This window comes from Panthera leo, chromosome B4 (assembly GCF_018350215.1).
Source record: "Panthera leo isolate Ple1 chromosome B4, P.leo_Ple1_pat1.1, whole genome shotgun sequence".
NCBI lineage: Eukaryota > Metazoa > Chordata > Mammalia > Carnivora > Felidae > Panthera > Panthera leo.
Window position 1 is genome coordinate 137,078,438 of NC_056685.1, and position 19,306 is coordinate 137,097,743.

Consider the following 19,306-nt stretch of genomic DNA (forward strand, 5'->3'; position numbering starts at 1 on the left):
GAGAAAAACTAGAGTTTTGTTTATCTACATAGCCCTCCCATTAGCTTATTAAATCCAGTAGTTTCAAAACTATAATCCTATTATCAGCAAAAAGTTAGTTTTTTTCTTTTCAAAGATTTATACAAATTTCATTTGTGCCTAACTATATTTACCATAATTTCCAAGACCACATTATATAATAATGTTGATAATAGATATCTCAGTCTACTTCCTAATTTTAACACGGTTTTAATGTTTCACCATTTAAGCAATTACACCTGTTAGGTTTGGGTAAAAGCTAGTTATTTAAATCTTTTCCACCATATACTCTTTTAGTCAGCACTTTAATTAGAGCTACCTGCTGAACTTTACCAAATACATTTTTACATATAATGATATGATTTTTCTCCTGCCTTCGATTTGTTATTATAATGGATTATGTTGATCGATCACTTAATATTGAAATGCCCATGTTTTCCTGGAACAAATGCTATTCAGGCAGATGTACTTTTCTGTTACTACATTACCGAATTCTCTATATTGATATTTAATTTGAGAATTATGCATTTATACTCACAGCAGAAGTCATTTCCCAGTTTTATTTTTTTGTATTATCTTCATAATGTTTGAAATTTAAGTTACACTAACTTCATAAAATAAGCTGGCAAGTTTCCGTCCTTTTCTATAGTCTAGAATGCCTTAGTGAAGACTAGAATTATATTAGAAGTCACCTGGAAACCCACGAGGCCCAGAATCCTCGTTTCAATTGCGGTGAAACACATACAACATTCACCACCTTTACCATTTTCAAGTGTGCGGTTCAGTGGTGTCTAAGCTGCATGTCTGTTGCCGTGTGGCCCTTCTCCAGAAGTCTTTTCATCTTGTAAAACTAAAACTTTTGCCCACTGAAGAACTTCACGCTCAGTGAACAACAGTCCGTTCTCCGCACTCCCGAGCCCCGGCACCTGGCAGTCTACTTTCTGTCTCTCTGAATCTGACTACTCCAGGGGCCTCACGTACGTGGAATCCTACAGTATTGGTCTTTTTGTGACTGGCTCATTTCATGTCGCATCACATCCTCAGGTTCATCCACTGTGTGGCAGGTGTTGGAGTTTCCTCCCTTTTTAAGGATGAGTGTTTCACTGTATGTACACAACACATGTGTTTGTCCATCCATCCAGCGACGAACACGTGGGTTGCTTGTACTTTTTGTCTATTGTGAATAATACCGTTAGGAACACGGTGTACAACTATCTCTTCTAGACCCTGCTTTAAATTCCTCAGAGTATACACCCAGAAGCAGAATTGCTGGATCATACAATAATTCTAGTTTGAATGTTTAAAGTAGCCACCACACTGTCTTCCACAGCTGCTGTCTATTTTACATTCTGGGTGTGTTTATTCAATGGTGGGTCACCCAGCTAGCAGTGGCTTAAAAAAAATGTGGGCTTATTTTTCTCACACAAAAGCGGTGTGATGCAGGCTGATGCAGTTCCTCAACAACGGCATCTAACTTTTAGTTTCTTAGTACAGTGGCTTTATCCTCATGCTTGCTGCCTCTTGGTGCAAGATGGCTGCTGCCTCCCCAGGCCTCTTGACTGAATTCCGGTAAGGAAGAAGAAAACGCAAGTGACAATACCAATAATTCCATCTGTATCTCTAAAACGGTCACGTGGCCACTGGTAGCTACAATGAAACTTAGGAAATCAAGTTGTCTTAGTTTTTTTATGATTCTGTAATAAAGCCAAGCAAGAAAGGAAGATGTTATGGTTGGGGCCTGGCCAGCAGACTGCACCACTGCCTAACTTTTCAAATGTCCCACTTCTTTTCTAGTTGGTCAGTCTGTCTATGTATGTATGTATGTATGTACCTATCTTCTTTTAAGTAGGCTTCATACCCAGAACAGAGCTCAGTGTGGAGTTTGAACTCACGACTGTGAGATCAAGATTTGAACTGAGATCAAGAGTTGGACACTTAATTGAGCCACCCAGGCGTCCCTATATTTATTTTTATATTTTTAATTATATTTTTCTGAAAATCTTCCATTTCTTTCAGATTTTTGATTTTGTTATTACATAGTTATTTGCTTTTAAGATTCTCTTTAAATGATTTTAATTTTCTCATTTGCAGGCTGTATATTTTTGCCTCCAATTTTTCCTCCCTTTATTAAAATTGCAATTTCTTAGCCTTTCAAAAGAACAGCTTTTAGATTCACTAGTCTTTTTTCTATTTTGACTTGTGCTCTAATTAATTTTAGCTTAAAAAATTACATTATAAGTTTTTTTCTGTTTATTTTGTGGCTGTTGTTCTAATTTCTTGAAGTAATAAATTCCCTTATATTGAATCTTTCTTCTGAAGGTATTTCCTCTTGATGTAGCTTTTATATGTCTCACAGACTTCCCATTTACCACTTTAGAGACATGTTGTGATTTGCCTTTTCATTACTTCTTTGATCCCAAAACTACCTATAAGTACATTTCTTAATTTCTATGCAAACAAAGATTTTTTTAGTTGTTACTTCTAACTTAATTATAATCAAGGTGACCTTTTAAAAAACTATTGAGATTTCTATTATGGACAAGTATATGATCAGTTTTTATAATTGTTTCATGGATATTTTAAATATCTCACATTTATTGAGTACTTTGATCAGTGTTCTATAAAGTTTACATTTATTCACCCACTTAATCCTCTTAACAGTGCTGTGAAGGTGCTTTGTTACCCCCACTCTCAGTTCAGGGTCCAGGGGAGGAGGCCAACCATAAAGAAATCTGGAAGGTGATAGAAATGTTCTAAATATGATTGTGGGGGCAATTACACGACTACATACAACTGTCAAAACATACTGAATCACACACTTAAAATTGGTGCCTATTACTGTATATAAATTACACCTCATTAAAGCCAACAAAAAGTCACACAATATATTTACAACATATATGACTAAGAATTAATTTACTTATACAAATAATTCTTTTTTTTTTAATGTTTTCTATTATTTTGGAGAGCGAGCGAGTGAGTGAGCCAGGGCACACACAAGTGGGGGAGGGGCAGAGAGCAAGACAGACACACACAGAATCCGAGGCAGGCTCCAGGCTCCAAGCTGTCAGCGCGGAGCCCGATGCGGGGCTCAAACCCACGAACCATGAGATCATGACCTAAGCTGAAGCCGGATGCTTAACCGACTGAGCCACCCAGGTGCCCCGAAAATAATTCTTAAAGTAGGTAATAAAATAACAAGCAGCCTAATAGAAAAATGTGCACAAGAAGTAAGAACTTTATAGCAAAAATTACAAAGAACCAATGAATATATGAGGAGATGCTCAACCTCAGTTATAATTTAAGAAATGCATATTCAAACAATCAGATATTTTTTTTTTAACCAATCAGGTTGGCAAAGATTAAAATATCTGTTAATATCCAATGTTGCCTTCTAGGGATATACACATTCTACTACAGGTTTTCTTTTGATGGGAATTTAGTAACATACATACCCTTAGACATGGAAATTCCACTTATAGGAATTCATCTTAGAGATGTATTTATACAAAGATATTTTATTTATCTACTGTTTATTTTTGAGAGAGACAGAGCGTGAGCGGGGGAGGGGCAGAGAGCGAGGGAGACCCAGAATCCAAAGCAGACTCCAGGCTCTGAGCCGTCAGCACAGAGCCCAACGCGGGGCTCGAACTCACAGACCGTGAGATCATGCCCTGAGCTGAAGTCAGACGCTTAACTGTATGAGCCATCCAGGCGCCCCCAAATAAAGGTATTTTAAAGAATAACAACAAACACGTCTACAGTACTCACACATGCCAGATACCATTTTAAGTATTTTAACTGGGTTATCTGATTTAATCCTTAAAATAACCCTAAAAGGAAGGTACTTTTATTCTCCCCATTTTACAGGCAGGAAAACGAAGATACAATGGGGTTAGGTATCTTGCCCAAGGTCATACTGCCAGCAAGTGGCAGAGCCAGGATTCAAACTCAGGCAGTGTGGCTACAGAATTTATCCTCCTAGGTACTTTGGTTTTCATCCTCTAAAGAACATGTAATGAGGGGCACCTGGGGAGCTCAGTTGGTTAAGCGTCCAACTCTTGACTTTGTCTCAGGTCACGATCTCCCAGTTTGTGAGCTCAAGCCTTGCGTCAGGCTCTGTGCTGACAGTGCGGAACCTGCTTGGGATTCTGTCTCCCTCCCTCTCAGCCCCTCCTCCACTTGCTCTCTCTCTCTCTCTCTCTCTCAAAGTAAATAAAAATAAACTTAAAAAAATTTTTTTTAACGTATAGTGATGCATCATTTGTAATAGCAAAAACCAACACATCCATTATTGGAGACTGGTGCAATAAACATAACCTATGTAATGAAATACCAGGCAGGATTCATTAAAAATAAGTGGTTCTCCGGGAGCCTGGGTGGCTCAGTCGGTTAAGCGTCCGACTTCCGGCTCGGGTCATGATCTCATGAGTTCGAGCCCCACGTCAGGCTCTGTGCTGACGGCTCAGAGCCTGGAGCCTGCTTTGGATCCTGTGTCTCCCTCTCTCTCTCTGCCCCTCCCCCGCTCGCATTCTTTCTCCCCGCCAAAATAAATAATAAACATTTAAAATAAAAAAGTCATTCTCTGTGTGCTAAGATGAAAACATGTCCGTGTCATAACATTAAATGAAAAAGCTTGTTGCAAACATTGTTTGTAGCAAAAGTCTATCATAAAACAAGCAGGAAAAGTAATATATATACTTGCATATACAGAGAAAATTTCCAGAGGCTATATATCAGACTGTGTTTAGCAAATATCACGGAGATGTAAGGATAGGTAAGAGAAAGATTTTTATATTTTAATTTATTCTATTTTGCTTTACTTGAATTTTTTTAAACAGACATAGTCCTTGTATTAGCCCAAAAATTTGTTTAAAAACACAATTACTCTCCTTAGTATGCCACAATGTCTACAGCATGGGCTTACCTTTAATTCCTGGATCAGCTGGGTTCTTCTGTCTTTTAAGTTCTTTATCTCCTTCTCATCCCAGCATCTAGCCTTGTATTTTAAGTCACTTGATCCTCCAGAGATCACCCCAGATTTTAAAAATAATGTTCCATCAAGAGCTACTGTCTGTAAAATTAAAAACATTTTATCCTGGAGAGATGTACATAAGGAAGATAAAGATTGGACATAATATGGAAATTTTTCCAGCTGAGAATTTATAGATGAGAAAAACCACTTAATGAAATTTATGAATAAAATACCCAACTTATGAAGGGACAGACACTAGCCAATAAATGAACCATATCAAATACAAGTCCTGTTTTGCTAAGGCCCAAAGCAATTCTAGGCAACAGATTAGCAGCCATTAAAAAGTTTCAAAGTAAATTGTACATTAGTTCCAAACATATGCAATAATGAGAGGCAAATTTGGTATCAAATAGTTTGCATTATATATTCCTGTGTTTTGAAGAATTTCTTACCACATGCCAGTGGCATATTATGAAAACAGCCTTAGATACCAAGCATATCACATTCTCCCCGATGCAAATGAAACCGGGAGGAAGAAAAAAATTTAAACAGAGTCAGAGGTACAAAATAGCTTCAAGTTTACAGTCCAGTGAGTAATCATATGCTTTATGCAGTAAATGATTCTCAGTGTTTTGCAAATGTTTCTAATTATTTGGTGAAAGCAGGTGCAGACCAACTGTGTAAGACTAAAACCATGCAATGTGAGCTTAAAAAAAAAAAAAAAAAGAAGAAGTCAACAAAAAGGAATCTCTTTCATTCCTTCATTCAGACAAACATTCCCTGCGTGCTACTGTGTTTGAGACGTTCCATACCGGGGACCGGAGTGACCAAAGAAGTGACATATGGTACTGACCCTCAGCAAATCACTCTCGTGGGGAAAAGAAACATATCATTACAACATAAAGCGATGAGAAGCTAGAATCATACTCAGAATAATCTGGAAGCATAGAACTGGAGGATTCCAACCCAGCTGCTCTGCAGAAGGCTTCCTGAAGAGGCGAAGGCTTCCACTGTATCTTGTCAGAGGAACTAGTTAGACGTAACTAGCTATATTTACCAGAAAACTCAGTTTACTTGTCTCACAATTACAGAGGTACGCGTTCCAGGGTTTTTATGGTGATTCCAGAGTTAACAAAAACCCAGACTCCTGATAGAATCCTTAGTATCTGGATCACTCTTCAAGGGAGACAGCCTTGTTATTTTCCGGAAGGCTTTAGGGGCTCCTTTCCTTCCCAACTGTCGGCCTGGCAATCAGTTTGCTCATGGTCTGAAATGGCTCTGCGGAAAAGCATTACATCTTCACTGGATAGCAACAGCAGTGGCATGGAGACTGAGCTCCTAACGGGAAGCTCTCTCTGAGCGGGAGGGCAGTTTGGGAAGCCCACTGGTACACACCTTGCTGACTCCCCTGACTTCTTCACAACAACGTGCAGTGATATGGAGGCAGCATCCCTCTCTGGGCACACTTTCAGCTCGGGCTATGTCTGCCTGGCCAAACCGTATTTCATTCACACTGAAGGAAAGCTGAAGAACCACGGAGGCTCCTCTCCTTTTCTGCTTTTAAGTTCTCCACAAAGCTTACTTTACGTTCACACTATGTGTCACTAGGATGTGTATGTCTGTATCTCTTACGTGACCGTTTCAAAGTCATTTGGCAGTCCAGGAGAACCCTACAGCTCCAGCTACTGTGTCTATGTTTCACAAAAGGAGGTAAAAGTTCTCTTAAGAAACTTTCCTGGCAGGACTACTGATGACTGCCATTTACTTCCAATTGTCCCTCCTAGATTGTCACGCAGGAAGATCAGGCTTCTGTTAGTAAGGAAAGCAGGGAAAGGGATACTAAGCAGGCAACTGCAGTCTCCGACACACACAGGTAGGAGGCAGCCCAGAAAAGGGCGGTGGTGGAATGCAGGCAGCGGGGCACGGACACACAGACTGTGCGTATGTGCATGTGTCACAGGGGTGGGATGGAGACAGAGGCAACGTGAGTTTGGAATTCCTAGAAAGGAACGCGACAGTGAAGGAATAGCACAGAGGTACGGCTAGCAGGCAGGGCAGATCGTGGAGCTCTTTGTGTGCCCTCACAGGAAAATGGGGACTGAACACCACTAAGGACCAGGGAGTTTATGGAGGGCGCGGAGGGGATTAACATGGAATGGGATGGTAGCACATAGGAGACAGAGGTGATCAGACATGAGCTTTAAACAGACCATTCTGGCAATTATTTGAAAAATAGACTGGTCCAATAGACTGGGATTATAGAGGTTATGAGGAAATCCTTGGGGAAAAACCAGAACTTCATTTAGCTAGAATAGTGGTACCAAGAATTAAATACAGGAGATCAAGATTTAGAAAGAATATTAATTTAGTTTCAGACATACTGATTTTACAGTGCTTGTAGGCTAGTATTTTATTTACTTATTTATAACGCATATTTTGATTACTTTCTAAAAGAAATTAGATTTTATAAATCATAATAAAGATTATAATAAATATAAATATGCAATAAGATAGCCTCAAATAGAGATAAGAAATCATAATAGGAGGAAGAAGAACCAAATATAATAATCCATAATGAGAAATCACTGAAAAAGAGAAAGTGAGAAATCACTGAATTCAATTAAGCAAGCAGAAAAACAAAAATTATTCAATATATGATATTGGGATAGGTAATTAACCATTTAGGGGAGAAGAGCTAATACCTATACCTAATAATACACATCAAAATAAATTTCAGATTAAAATTAAAATACAGAACCGGTACCACCAAAAAACATGGGAAAAATTAAGTAAATATATATTTGATTTTATAGTAAAGACCCCATTAAACATGTAAAAACAATACTTACAAAAGTTAAGAATGATAGAACTGCTTCCTAAACACATAGCTTACATACCATAGTACGCACTAGATCTTGCTAGGGTATGGATGCCAGATTTAGCAAAGAGAGAAGCAGCACACCCAGTTACATGTGAATTTCAGATCAACAATGAAAAAAATTTTAATACAGGTGGTATGTCCAAATGTTTTCTCTGGTAACTCTAGGAGACAAGTTAGGGATGGCTTTCATTTTCCTTTTTGAGCTCTATTTTCCCAAATCTCTGAATTGCACATTTATTAACTTGTGTATCTGATATACAAAAACCAAACATAACAGTGAGGAAAAACCTCACCGGGGGCTGGCGTGGACAGGGGCACAAAAAGCTCTGCGCTAATGAGAATCTGCCATATCGTGCATGGGAGTACAACGCCAGCGCCCTCTTCCCAGCTACAAGTCAACTTCCCCTCTTTGAGCAGGGGTACAGTTTTCTGAGGCTCTTTTTACCTCATTGCTTGGTTGGCTGCTGCTGTTGTTACTACAACGGTTGACTACTGCATATAACGTGCTCGGCACAGTACAGAGATGCTGTTTAGTTCTATGTTCACAACCCCATTAAGTAGATACTATTTCCATTGTACAGATAGGGACCAAAAGATATTAGGTAACTTGCCTAAGGCCATACACACGGACCAAAGCCCAAGTTGGCTGAACATCTATCCCCGTGTTCTCACCGACCATGTTATACATTTCCTTCAATTCCAAAAACATTGTGAGCACCAATCACAGAATTATGAATCTTACTTGTTTTAATAGTTTCTAGGTTTATTAAAATAACATTTCTTCTCAAGGTAAATGTAATCTCCAACAACCTATTTTCATTTGATTTACAGTCAAATTCCTATTCCAGAGGACTATAACTTCCAGCCTACAATTTCCTTAACTTAAATCTTACATTAGTTGGTCAGGGTAGTAATCCTAGTCGGAGGCCACATTCCTGAAAAATACCTTGGCTGGCACAGTTGGGATTTCATGACAGAAGAGTGGGAGGAATTTTTAAATAACACTAAATGAAACTTCTAGAGAGTATGTGCTAGAAAAAAATTCTTAGGCATTAAACACTTATTCTGCAGGATTACCAACCAATCCACTGAATCAGCTTCAACTGTTTCAAGAATAGCGCTTCAGCCTTATAAACTGCTAAGGTAGATTCTCCCATAAATTTTTGTGTTATGCAGATTCTACATATTTTTAACGTTCCCTTTCAGTGGTATGAAAAATAATATACTTTAACATTTTATTTCTGAATGGAAAAGATATTCACTGAATTCAAAATCCAAAAGATACAAGACTGTAGAGTGAAAAATTTCCCTGGCCCCTACCACCCACATGCCCTCCCCAGAGGTTATCAATGATGTGATTTTCTTATGCATTCTCCCAGAATGTTCTTGCATAAACAGATGCATGCAAACGTCTCTTATTTCCCCCAATGTTTTACACACATGGTAACACACTACACACTAGTCTACATATGACTTTTTTAAAAAACTGAATAGATCTTGGAGGTGGTCTCATACTTGTACATAAAGGACTTCACTCTTATTTCAGGTTGCACATTATTAGTATTCCATTCTATGAACACACTACTTTCATTGAATTAGTCTTGTCTGGAATGTTTCCAATTTTGCCTGTTACACAGAATGGTTCAATAAATAAATCATTTCATGTACATGTGAGTTCATCTGTATGTGAAGTTCCTAAACAGTACAACTGGTAGAACAGCCCTTCGCAGAGCTGATACGAATTTTATACTCAGAGCAGGGGATGGAAGGGTTTCTCTCCTCACACGGTGTTAGCAAACTTTCCAATGTTTATCAACCCGACAGGTGGAAAAAGCATTGAGTGCAGTTTTAGTTGGCATTTCCCACATAAAGGGAGAATGAGTTTTCACATAGAAGAGCAATTATATTTCCTTCCACGACAATACGTTTGTTCAAATCCTTCATCCATTTTTCTGCTTTGTGTTCTTTTTTTCCACTGATTTATAGGAAAATTTGCTCTTTACTCTGAGCTGCAAATATTATCCCTGGTTTGCCATGTCTTTTGACTTTGCTTGTGGTTTGTGCCATGCAGAATTTTTTAGGTGAATTTACCCATCTTTTATGGCTTTGGGTTTTTTTTTTTTTTTGTCATACTGAAAAGGTCTTACTGTCTCTGACATTAAGAATAAAGCCCTGGGGCGCCTGGGTGGCTCAGTGGGTTGATCGACTGACTTTGGCTCAGGTCATGATCTCGTGGTTCGTGGGTTTGAGCCCCATGTCAGGCTCTGTGCTGACAGCTCAGAGCCTAGAGCCTGCTTCTGATTCTGTGTCTCCCTCTTTCTCTGCCCCTCCTGCACTTATGCTCTCTCTCTGTCTCAGAAATAAACATTAAAAAAAAATAAAATAAAATAAATAAAGCCCCCATGCTTTCTCTTAGTAGACTTAGAGTTTCATTTCTCGCATTTATATTTTGAATCCATCTGAAATATATTCTGATATAAGGTATGAAATTTAGATTCAACTATGTTCTGTTCTAGATGGTGCCCAGTTTTTAAATTTTTTTTTAATGTTTATTATTTATTTTTGAGAGAGAGACAGACAGAGTGAGAGTGGGGAGTGGCACAGAGAGAGAGGGAGACACAGGATCCGAAGGAGCTCCAGGATCCGAGGGGTCAGCCACAGAGCCCGACGCAGGGCTCGAACTCACGAACCGTGAGATCATGACCTGAGCTGAAGTTGGACGCTTAACCGACTGAGCCACCCAGGTGCCCTGGTACCCAGTTTTTTCAATTTACTGTACCCTGCATTTTATTTTGTTTAATGTGCATAATTTTTGGAAAAATGATCTTTTCATAAATTACTAGCTAGCTAATGACATTTTTCTGGGTCTGTTTTTTGCTAACCATGTTAAAAACATAAATATATCTTTCCATATACTTTTTAAAGTAAGTCACCCAACTTATGGGAAAGGAAACAAATTATTATTGTTTCTCTGGTTAAGGGGAATGGATGGAATAATCGCATGCATTTAAAGAGAGTCCAGATTTTAAAATGTTATATAAATTTAAAAATATTTAGAAATTGAGTTATCATAAAAATCTTGATGACCAAACTATAGCTAGCAGAACTGCTATAACTTATATTATGTAGTTCATATATACTGTGTAGATTATAAACTAGCCCAAATATCATTTTGTGATGTCACTTGCAGTATTTGAATTTAAAAACATTTTAAACCCAATATCGAGTCTGTAGGAAGATATCAAGTCCATGGAAAACCAAAAGCACAAACTGAAGACACATTTTCTGTGAAATGTGACGTCTACACAGAAAATTCTTTAAGTGGAACAGGAAGAAGATATAGTCCCTGAAATATACTTAAGATACAAGTAAGACAAATGAAGCTAATTAAAATTTTGAAATAATGAAAAGAACGAGATACAGCCTAGAGGAGTAAGGCGTGTTACTGTGAACAAGATATAGGGCCGTGAAAGTTCGTTGAATGAAAGAATAAACAGTCTTATCTTCATGTGACCTCTTGAAACTGACCATACAAATCTTCAAAATCAATTTTACAAACATATTTTACAAACATACAAAAATCAATTATAGTATAAATAGGTAGCAAAATATCTTAGTAGCTCACTTATGATACCTCCTTAAATTTAATGTGTAGAAGTCAATGACAGTGATCAAATTACGATTACTGAAAGAAGTACTAAAATGTATGAGAAATTAATCATGTTAGGCAAGTTAATAAACTCAACACTGGAAATTCCTACTTCTCATAACAATAGCCTATTTTGGATTAATTTGCAATTCTGGACATTCCAGATCTGATGTGTAAATTAGCTTAGTACTAAATAAACAAATAACTGGCACTTTTTGAGAGCTATTTGCTAGGCACTGAAATGGCATTTGCATGTTCTTACTTAATTTGACCCTCTAACCCTATGAAATGGGCACTATTATTTCTCCAATTTTAAATGATAAAATTAGATGTGTAGAAACTCTCTGGAAGGTGTATCATTAAATACTAAGTAGCATCACTGGTCTTACCTCATAACTTATGCTCTCAGACTCTATAATTCATAACAAATGTAGTTCAAAAAAACCCTATGTCAGATAATTTGAGGAATTTAACACTGCTTAACTAAATATAAATTATTCAACTGAGTAAAACGGTATTTTTTAAATAAAAATTATCCTCTTGAGATTAGCATTCAGTAAGCTCATTTCAATTGTGCTATCCTTAGAACTTCAAGTGTGCCAAAACCATGAATGTGTAAAAGGACAATGTCTGCGTTGAGCTACGGAAGAATTAATATAAAATATAAGCCCCGGGGGGCGCCTGGGTGGCGCAGTCGGTTAAGTGTCCGACTTCAGCCAGGTCCCAATCTCGCGGTCCGTGAGTTCGAGCCCCGCGTCGGGCTCTGGGCTGATGGCTCGGAGCCTGGAGCCTGTTTCCGATTCTGTGTCTCCCTCTCTCTCTGCCCCTCCCCCGTTCATGCTCTGTCTCTCTCTGTCCCAAAAATAAATAAAAAACGTTGAAAAAAATAAATAAATAAATAAAATATAAGCCCCTAAAACCTTTTTCCCGGTATCCAGAAACACATGTATGATATATGTAACGCCAGGAAAGTCAGAGATGCACCAAGGACATTTACTGCATGTCATGCAAAAAAAAAAAAAAAAAAAAAATTAACTGTGTTAGGCTATGATTACAATAGATCTAATTTCTAAAATATAATTTATGATAGCAGGGAATACTACAGAAATTAATTCTTTGAAAATTCAACGAGACATTTTAACAATCACCGAAGCCGTAACTGTCCTAGGTTCTGTTAGTTTTCCTTCTAAAAGAGAGCATATGAGCATATATAAATATTTGTGTGTGTAGTATGTTAGTCTTATAAATACTGCTTCAAATTATCCCAAGGCGTGATCTAAGCCTCTTACTTTCCGTCTTTCAGGTCCACCGAATGCAATATGCCTTGCTTCCTCCACAGTCTCACAGACAAGGCCATTTCCACATACGAACTGAATTACTTTCTTCAGCTGAGGAAACTGAGTCTTTATGACATCAATCATCATTTTACAGCCTTTAATCTCCCTCAGTCTTTCATTGATTGGCTTGATCTGAAAGGTTAAAAAATACTTGTTATATTAGATACACTAAAATAAAAATGCGATATTTAGTACATGCTCAAAAAGCATACATAAGCATGACAGCAACAAATTAACAGAATGAACTTATATGCAATAAAATTTGACAAGAACCTGATGAACTATATCCCACTGACTGGCCCACATAACACTGAAAGAAAACACACTTGAGCAAAAGCCAGAAGATACAATTTCCAGATTCAACTCTGCCACCAGCCAGCTGGGCCAAAGCAATGGCTGACCAGGGTTCCAGGCTCTCAAAATGAGAAAATCTAATGGGAGATAACACCCATTTACGTATGTGTCAAGAGAGTGGCACATCATGGGACTCTGAAAATCATTTTAGGCTTAAATGACCAGGAAAGCCTTCAGACCTTTTTCGACATGACTTTTAGGCTGGGTGTGTAAACAGATTTTTAAAAAGCGTCCGCGATGATTGCTGGAAAACAGCAGGTAGGTATGACCTCACTGTTATGAGAACAAGCCAGTGAGAACTAATGACAAACAAGGCGGGGAGTCAAGTGCAGGGCAGTCCAAGTCCAGGGCACAAGCTCTAACCGCTACACACACTGCCTGCAGCTCAGGGTCTGGAAAGCTGGACCAAGCAGAGCATTTTCTCTAGGAGGCGAAAAACCAGTAAAGGACGTCAATTATGATAATGACAAGCCTCCTGCTATGGGAATTTACTCTGGATACTCTAAGGCCTCTCAATACATTAGGCCCCAAATTTTGTCTGCTCTACCAAAGACTGATACGTGTTTCCTGCGATGTATGTAAATATGTGATTGCATATTTAACAACTGAGACCCAGGGTCGGCATTTCAAGGACAGACTGGTATGTCTTAACTGTTCCTACCGTTTGCTACAGAACAAAATAAATTGCTGGCTAGCAGGCAGAGTGGTGTACCACTAGAGTAATGTCCTCAAAATCATCAAGGTACACTTACAGCAAAACTAAATTAGAAAGAAATGATATTAAATCAAGAACTACTATGCTTTGCCTACCAATACTCTAACAGCAGCCATTTGAGTGACTAACAGGCATTCAAGCTATGACTTTTTTTCTATCACTGCCTAGTTTTAGGCAATAAAGACATGCTTTAAAGACAAGATTTTGTCACCACTAAGTAAGAAACATTACAAATCTCTTACATCAAGGTAATCTAGAGCAAGGAATGTCTCCGGTTCAGCTCTTTCCTCCTTCAGAAATCGAATACAATCTTTTGCTACCTTCTCAGAGGCTACAACAATGGCAACCATGTAGTGACCAAAAAGTTTAGTAACAGCCAGTTGGTATTTCTTATGAATAGGGTGGCAGAGGTCAAGCAGTCTTCCAAACTTAGCAGGTTTCAAAACAGGAGAAAACAAACACATTATTGAGGGACAAATAATTCACTGTTTTTCAATGTAACAGAGCATAATGGACCATAAACTAATTTTATAGAACTATAAATATCATATTTGAACACTGTCTCATTCAAATGGACATAGGTTTAATTAGGAAGTATCCATTTAGGTGTGCCAGACTTCATTTAAGAGTAACGAGGAGAGACTAGCCTTACCAAGGTATCGAAATGCTTCACAAAGCCACGTAACTCATCCACTCTCTGAGTATTAAATAAGAATCTATGAGGTGCCTGCTACACGCAGTTTACTGAGCTAGAAATTGTGTGACCATCACTGAACAAGTGACCTTACAAGGCTTTCAGTCCAGTAGAGAAGATATAAATGATAATTATAAGCATGCACAAAATACAGGAATAATATACACTGTGATAACACAAAGTATCCTGAGCGCATGTAACGGGGACCAGGTTGACTGGAGAAGCCAGGGAAGTCTTCCTATGAAGAAGTGTTATATGAGATCTGATGAATGGCCAAGAAGTAATTAGACTGAAAATCAAAAACTTTACTAGAAAGTGTCAGCATATCAACCGTCCCGTATCATCACTGCTCCCTAGAATATCTGAAGATTCAATTTTACATCTTTCTACTCTTTCTTCATTTAATAGGTTCTATTTCAGGAATACCAATTTCTTTATGATAGGGCATCGTTGTCTTTAATATTCATTACCTTGCTGTTTGTATTTTTCTTCTCCGCTCAACCTGTGATTAACTCAAACCTCACTTCCAGGTCAGTCATTTGACTTTCAGCTACATAACCCATTCCTCGCTACTTGCAATTTACTTATTAGTTCAGCAATAATATTTGTTCTTGATTTGTTTTCTTGGCTCTATGGTTTACTTTTTATTTTGTTTTAGCTCAGATGTGAATCTGGTTTTATGAATTCAAGCTTATTAAATTATCCATAGCACACCATACTTAAGGGGAATTTTGTTCAGTAACCTTCTTCCAGACTAGCCTCTTTGACTCCTAAATGCTTTTTTAAACATTTTATTTAAAAAATTTTTTTCAGAGACAGAGCGTGAACAGGGGAGGGGCAGAGAGAGAGGGAGACACAGAATCTGAAGCAGGGTCCAGCTCCAAGATATCAGCACAGAGGCCGACATGGGGCTTGAACCCACGAACTGTGAGATCACGGCCTGAGCCAAAGTTGGACGCTTAACCAACTGAGCCACTCAGGCGCCCCATTCTAAATGCTTTTTGAATTACTCTTTCTTTTTATTATTGCATGTACCTACAGCTGTTGTATTGATTCTTTTCAACTTGCGTACGTGGGCAGCTCTGTTCAGACCTTTAAGTTGCTGTGGTGGATAACTTTCCTGATCGCCTCACCTACAACTGAGAGCACCAAGTGGTGGACTAAATTAGGTATTTTCTGTTTTATCTCCTCAGTATTTTCTGGTCTGTTTTCTATCACCTAATGGCGTGGAGGATAGGGGCAAGTGAGAGCGGAGTTGAGGCTGTGTAGATCTTTTGTCCGAATACTCGAGCTTTGCTCTTTCTTCTGAGTTTTTAATTAATATCCAATACCAAGGTTCCTCTGCCTCGGGGGAGGAGGGAAAATTCCATTTTGGGTACAGGGTTTTGAATTGGCCTTTACTTCCATCTAAGAACATCAGAGGTTTATGTTTCCTGACCCGCTAGTTTTGAATCAGAAGGAAACAAATATATATAATATATATACACACATACATACACACACATACACACACACACACACACACACACACACACACACGTATATACTTGTGTTTACTTGTTGCTAGATTAAGGGATACTAGGTGAGAATTCTCAGGAATTTGTCAGTTTTCCTTCTGCAGAGTTAAGAACAAGAAATGTTCAATTTTTTTTTCTTTTTTTTTTTTTAAATCATGGACTATCACCATTTTCTGAAGTTTACGGCATTAGATGTAATAGCCCTGTTCCTTTTTCGGTTGTGAAACTACTTTTTAAAACTAGTTTCGTCATTCTGTTTGGTACTGGGGGGAAGGATTGTGTGACCCAGCCTTATTCTTCCCCCATCACTACCTAGAAGTCAAGACCAGTTTCAAAACAGTTCAAGAGGTTGCCAGGGCCAAAAGCTAAGAACAGGCCCTCCTAAGAGAAGGACTGCACGGTGTCCCCTGGTGTTAATGACAAGAGAGTGAGACACCACAACCCCGACAGCAGAGGAAGTCATTCTGTGAAGCTGATGCCCCAACAACCGGAGCTGTCCTGCAGCTAATGAAATGCATCAGCAGAAGTGGATACACAGATTTAGAGAATAAAACATCATTATTTCAAAAGTATGCCATTGAGGTTAACTGAAAATATTAAAAACAAAACAAAACAAAACCAAGAAGAACATGAGGCTTGAGGCGATGTGTTGTGACCTATGGGGATAGTGGTCGTAACTCAGACTTTCTGGGTCATACTGTTAATGTCCAGGTTTCTCTCAGATAATTACTTATCTTTAGACACTGTTGGAAGTTAAATTTTGTCACAATTATCTACTATTATATTTTAAATACAAATAATCAAACACAAAACTAAAAGACTTCTGAAATAATTCTGCTTCCTAGTAATGGTAACTTTTAAAATCCCAAATAAGAAAGCTTAGCCCTTTTGTTTCAATTAACCATTCACTTCTAATTACCACAGAATCTGGGTAAAGTCTTTTAAGGTGTTCTAGAACTTCTGCTCTCTTCTGCTGACGTTTTCCCTCATGGTTATCAATTCCAGCATTCTGCAATTCACTTCTAATAAGGTTCAATTCTTCATTAACTTCAGACATTCTTGATTTTGTGTTTTCAATTTCAACCACTAGGGTTTCCTCTTGCTGTTTTTTCTCTTTCAAGCAATCCCTACATGATAATAACAATAAGTTACTACCAAAAAGAAAAAAAATTAATTGCAAGATACAACATACTGTGGTCTGGCACTGTAGGGGAATGGAATAGTGCTTATCAATTTTAAATGATGAAAACGACAATAAAATAAGCTCAGCACCGGACATGGGCAAAGAGATTTTGATTATTCTTTGTTGATTCAGAAGATACACATTTCTGAAGACTGAGAAAGTGAAAGTAAGGATAGATCACTATAATCAGAGGAGTCGTTGTGGGCTTAACAATAAGTAAATGCCAATGAAAAACAAAAATCTTAGTGGGAGGACAATCGGGTCATGCCAGCTATCGTGACATAACTTATTATAAAACATCAATACCAACATTTCAAGTTTCATCACTTGAAAGTTTATATTTTAAAACTTAAATAGTGTATTTACTTATGTGGTTAAGTATAATTTTTAATCATCTACAATGAAATGAAAAAAATGGAGGAGTGAGGGGCCCCTGGATGGCTCAGTTGGTTAAATGTCCAACTCTTGATTTCAGTTCAGGTCGTGATCTTGCGGTCATGGGATCGAGCCCCACGTTGGGCTCCATGCTGAGTATGGAGCCCGCTTGGGATTCTCTCTCTCTCCTTCTCTCTCTGCCCCTTCCCCGCTCAAAACAAATAACCATTTTTTTAAAAAAGAAAAAAACCGCAGGAGTGAGAACATTATGATACAGTGGAAGCTTCTATGTCACAGAAATACCCCGAATATACCAGCCCCTTGAGACATAAGAAAGCCACGAGAATTTCCCCTGTACCCACATGCATGTTTTCGTATATTCTTCCAACTTCTCTATTCGTTTTTTATGATCTTCTATCTGCTCTTTTATTTGTTTTAGATTTTCCTAAAACAGGAAGAAAACTTAAAATCAATTACAGCAACTCCAAATGAAGTTATTTTTCACTATCCTCCTAGAAGTTACTAGAGAATTGTAAAATGTTCTAAACTTGAAATATATCAAATATAACCATATGAAAACACCTATAAGAGCAAGGTTTAACTCTGAAAAGACAGTAAAGCATAGAGCTTTGAGTTTGTAAGGGTCAAGGTTCAAATCCTGGCTCCACCATTCACTAGATATTTGGCAACTCCAAACTCTAAGGGTTGATCTTCAAATATCTACACATTTCTTATCTGTCCCTCAAACTAATTCATTCAATAAATATTTATTCCCTGGCTGCCATGTACTGGGAACTAGAGATATAATAATGAACAGGATAGAGTCTCTGCTCTCAAGGACCGAGGGCTGGTGGGAGACACACAAGTAGACAGTAATTCTAGGGCAGCTACTTGGTGTTACAAACAGCATAGGCACCTGGAAGGCAACCATGGGCTTGTGAGACTAGGACTTTGCAAAAGTCTTGCTCCATTCACTGTATCACTAAATACAAGTGCTGTACTAGCCTTCAAGGTTTCGTATCTAACCTTTCCCGTATTCACCCCGTGCACTATAGCCAGATTAACCTTTCTGACTCCATTACTAAGTGATCTAAAACCAGGAGCGTACCAAAGTAAAAACAATTCCTTTTCAGTATATAATAGCAGATGAAATGACAAAATTTTCATCTGGAAAAGGAAAAATATATTCTATGAAGATAATTATGTCATTTTACTCATTTGTAATACAAATTCACTGAAGAAACATCTACTGTGCTAGGTGCCGGAGTTATAAAAATAAGCAAGACATAGTTCCTTCTCTCTAGAACTCACACATTTCACAATTAGAGTCGTTATACTGAAATTCTATTATCACAAACTTAAGAATCCCATTCAAAGAGGGGCGCCTGGGTGGCTCAGTCAGTTAAGCGTCCGACTTCGGCTCAGGTCATGATCCCACAGTTCACGGGTTCGAGCCCCGCGTCAGGCTCTGTGCTGACAGCTCAGAGCCTGGAGCTTGCTTCCGATTCTGTGTCCCCCTCTCTCTCTCTGCCCCTCTCCTGCTCATAGTTTGTGTCTCTCTGTCTCAAAAATAAACATTAAAAAAATAAAACTTTCAACAACAAAAAA

The 19,306-nt window shown here is 38.2% G+C and overlaps 1 protein-coding gene across 3 annotated transcripts in view; it reads right to left on the reverse strand.

Moving 5' to 3' along the window:
- SMC1B (structural maintenance of chromosomes 1B) overlaps positions 1-19,306 on the reverse strand; it is a 76,262-nt gene that overhangs the window by 29,439 nt on the left and 27,517 nt on the right. For 2 of the 3 annotated variants that reach the window (XM_042948098.1, XM_042948099.1), the window contains exons 8-12: positions 18,061-18,143; positions 17,060-17,267; positions 14,172-14,357; positions 12,813-12,992; positions 4,946-5,092 (exon numbers count right to left, since the gene is read on the reverse strand). In XM_042948098.1, the coding sequence (XP_042804032.1) occupies positions 4,946-5,092; positions 12,813-12,992; positions 14,172-14,357; positions 17,060-17,267; positions 18,061-18,143 (804 nt within the window). The remainder of the gene's footprint in view (positions 1-4,945; positions 5,093-12,812; positions 12,993-14,171; positions 14,358-17,059; positions 17,268-18,060; positions 18,144-19,306) is intronic. The other variant, XM_042948100.1, reaches the window with a different exon arrangement.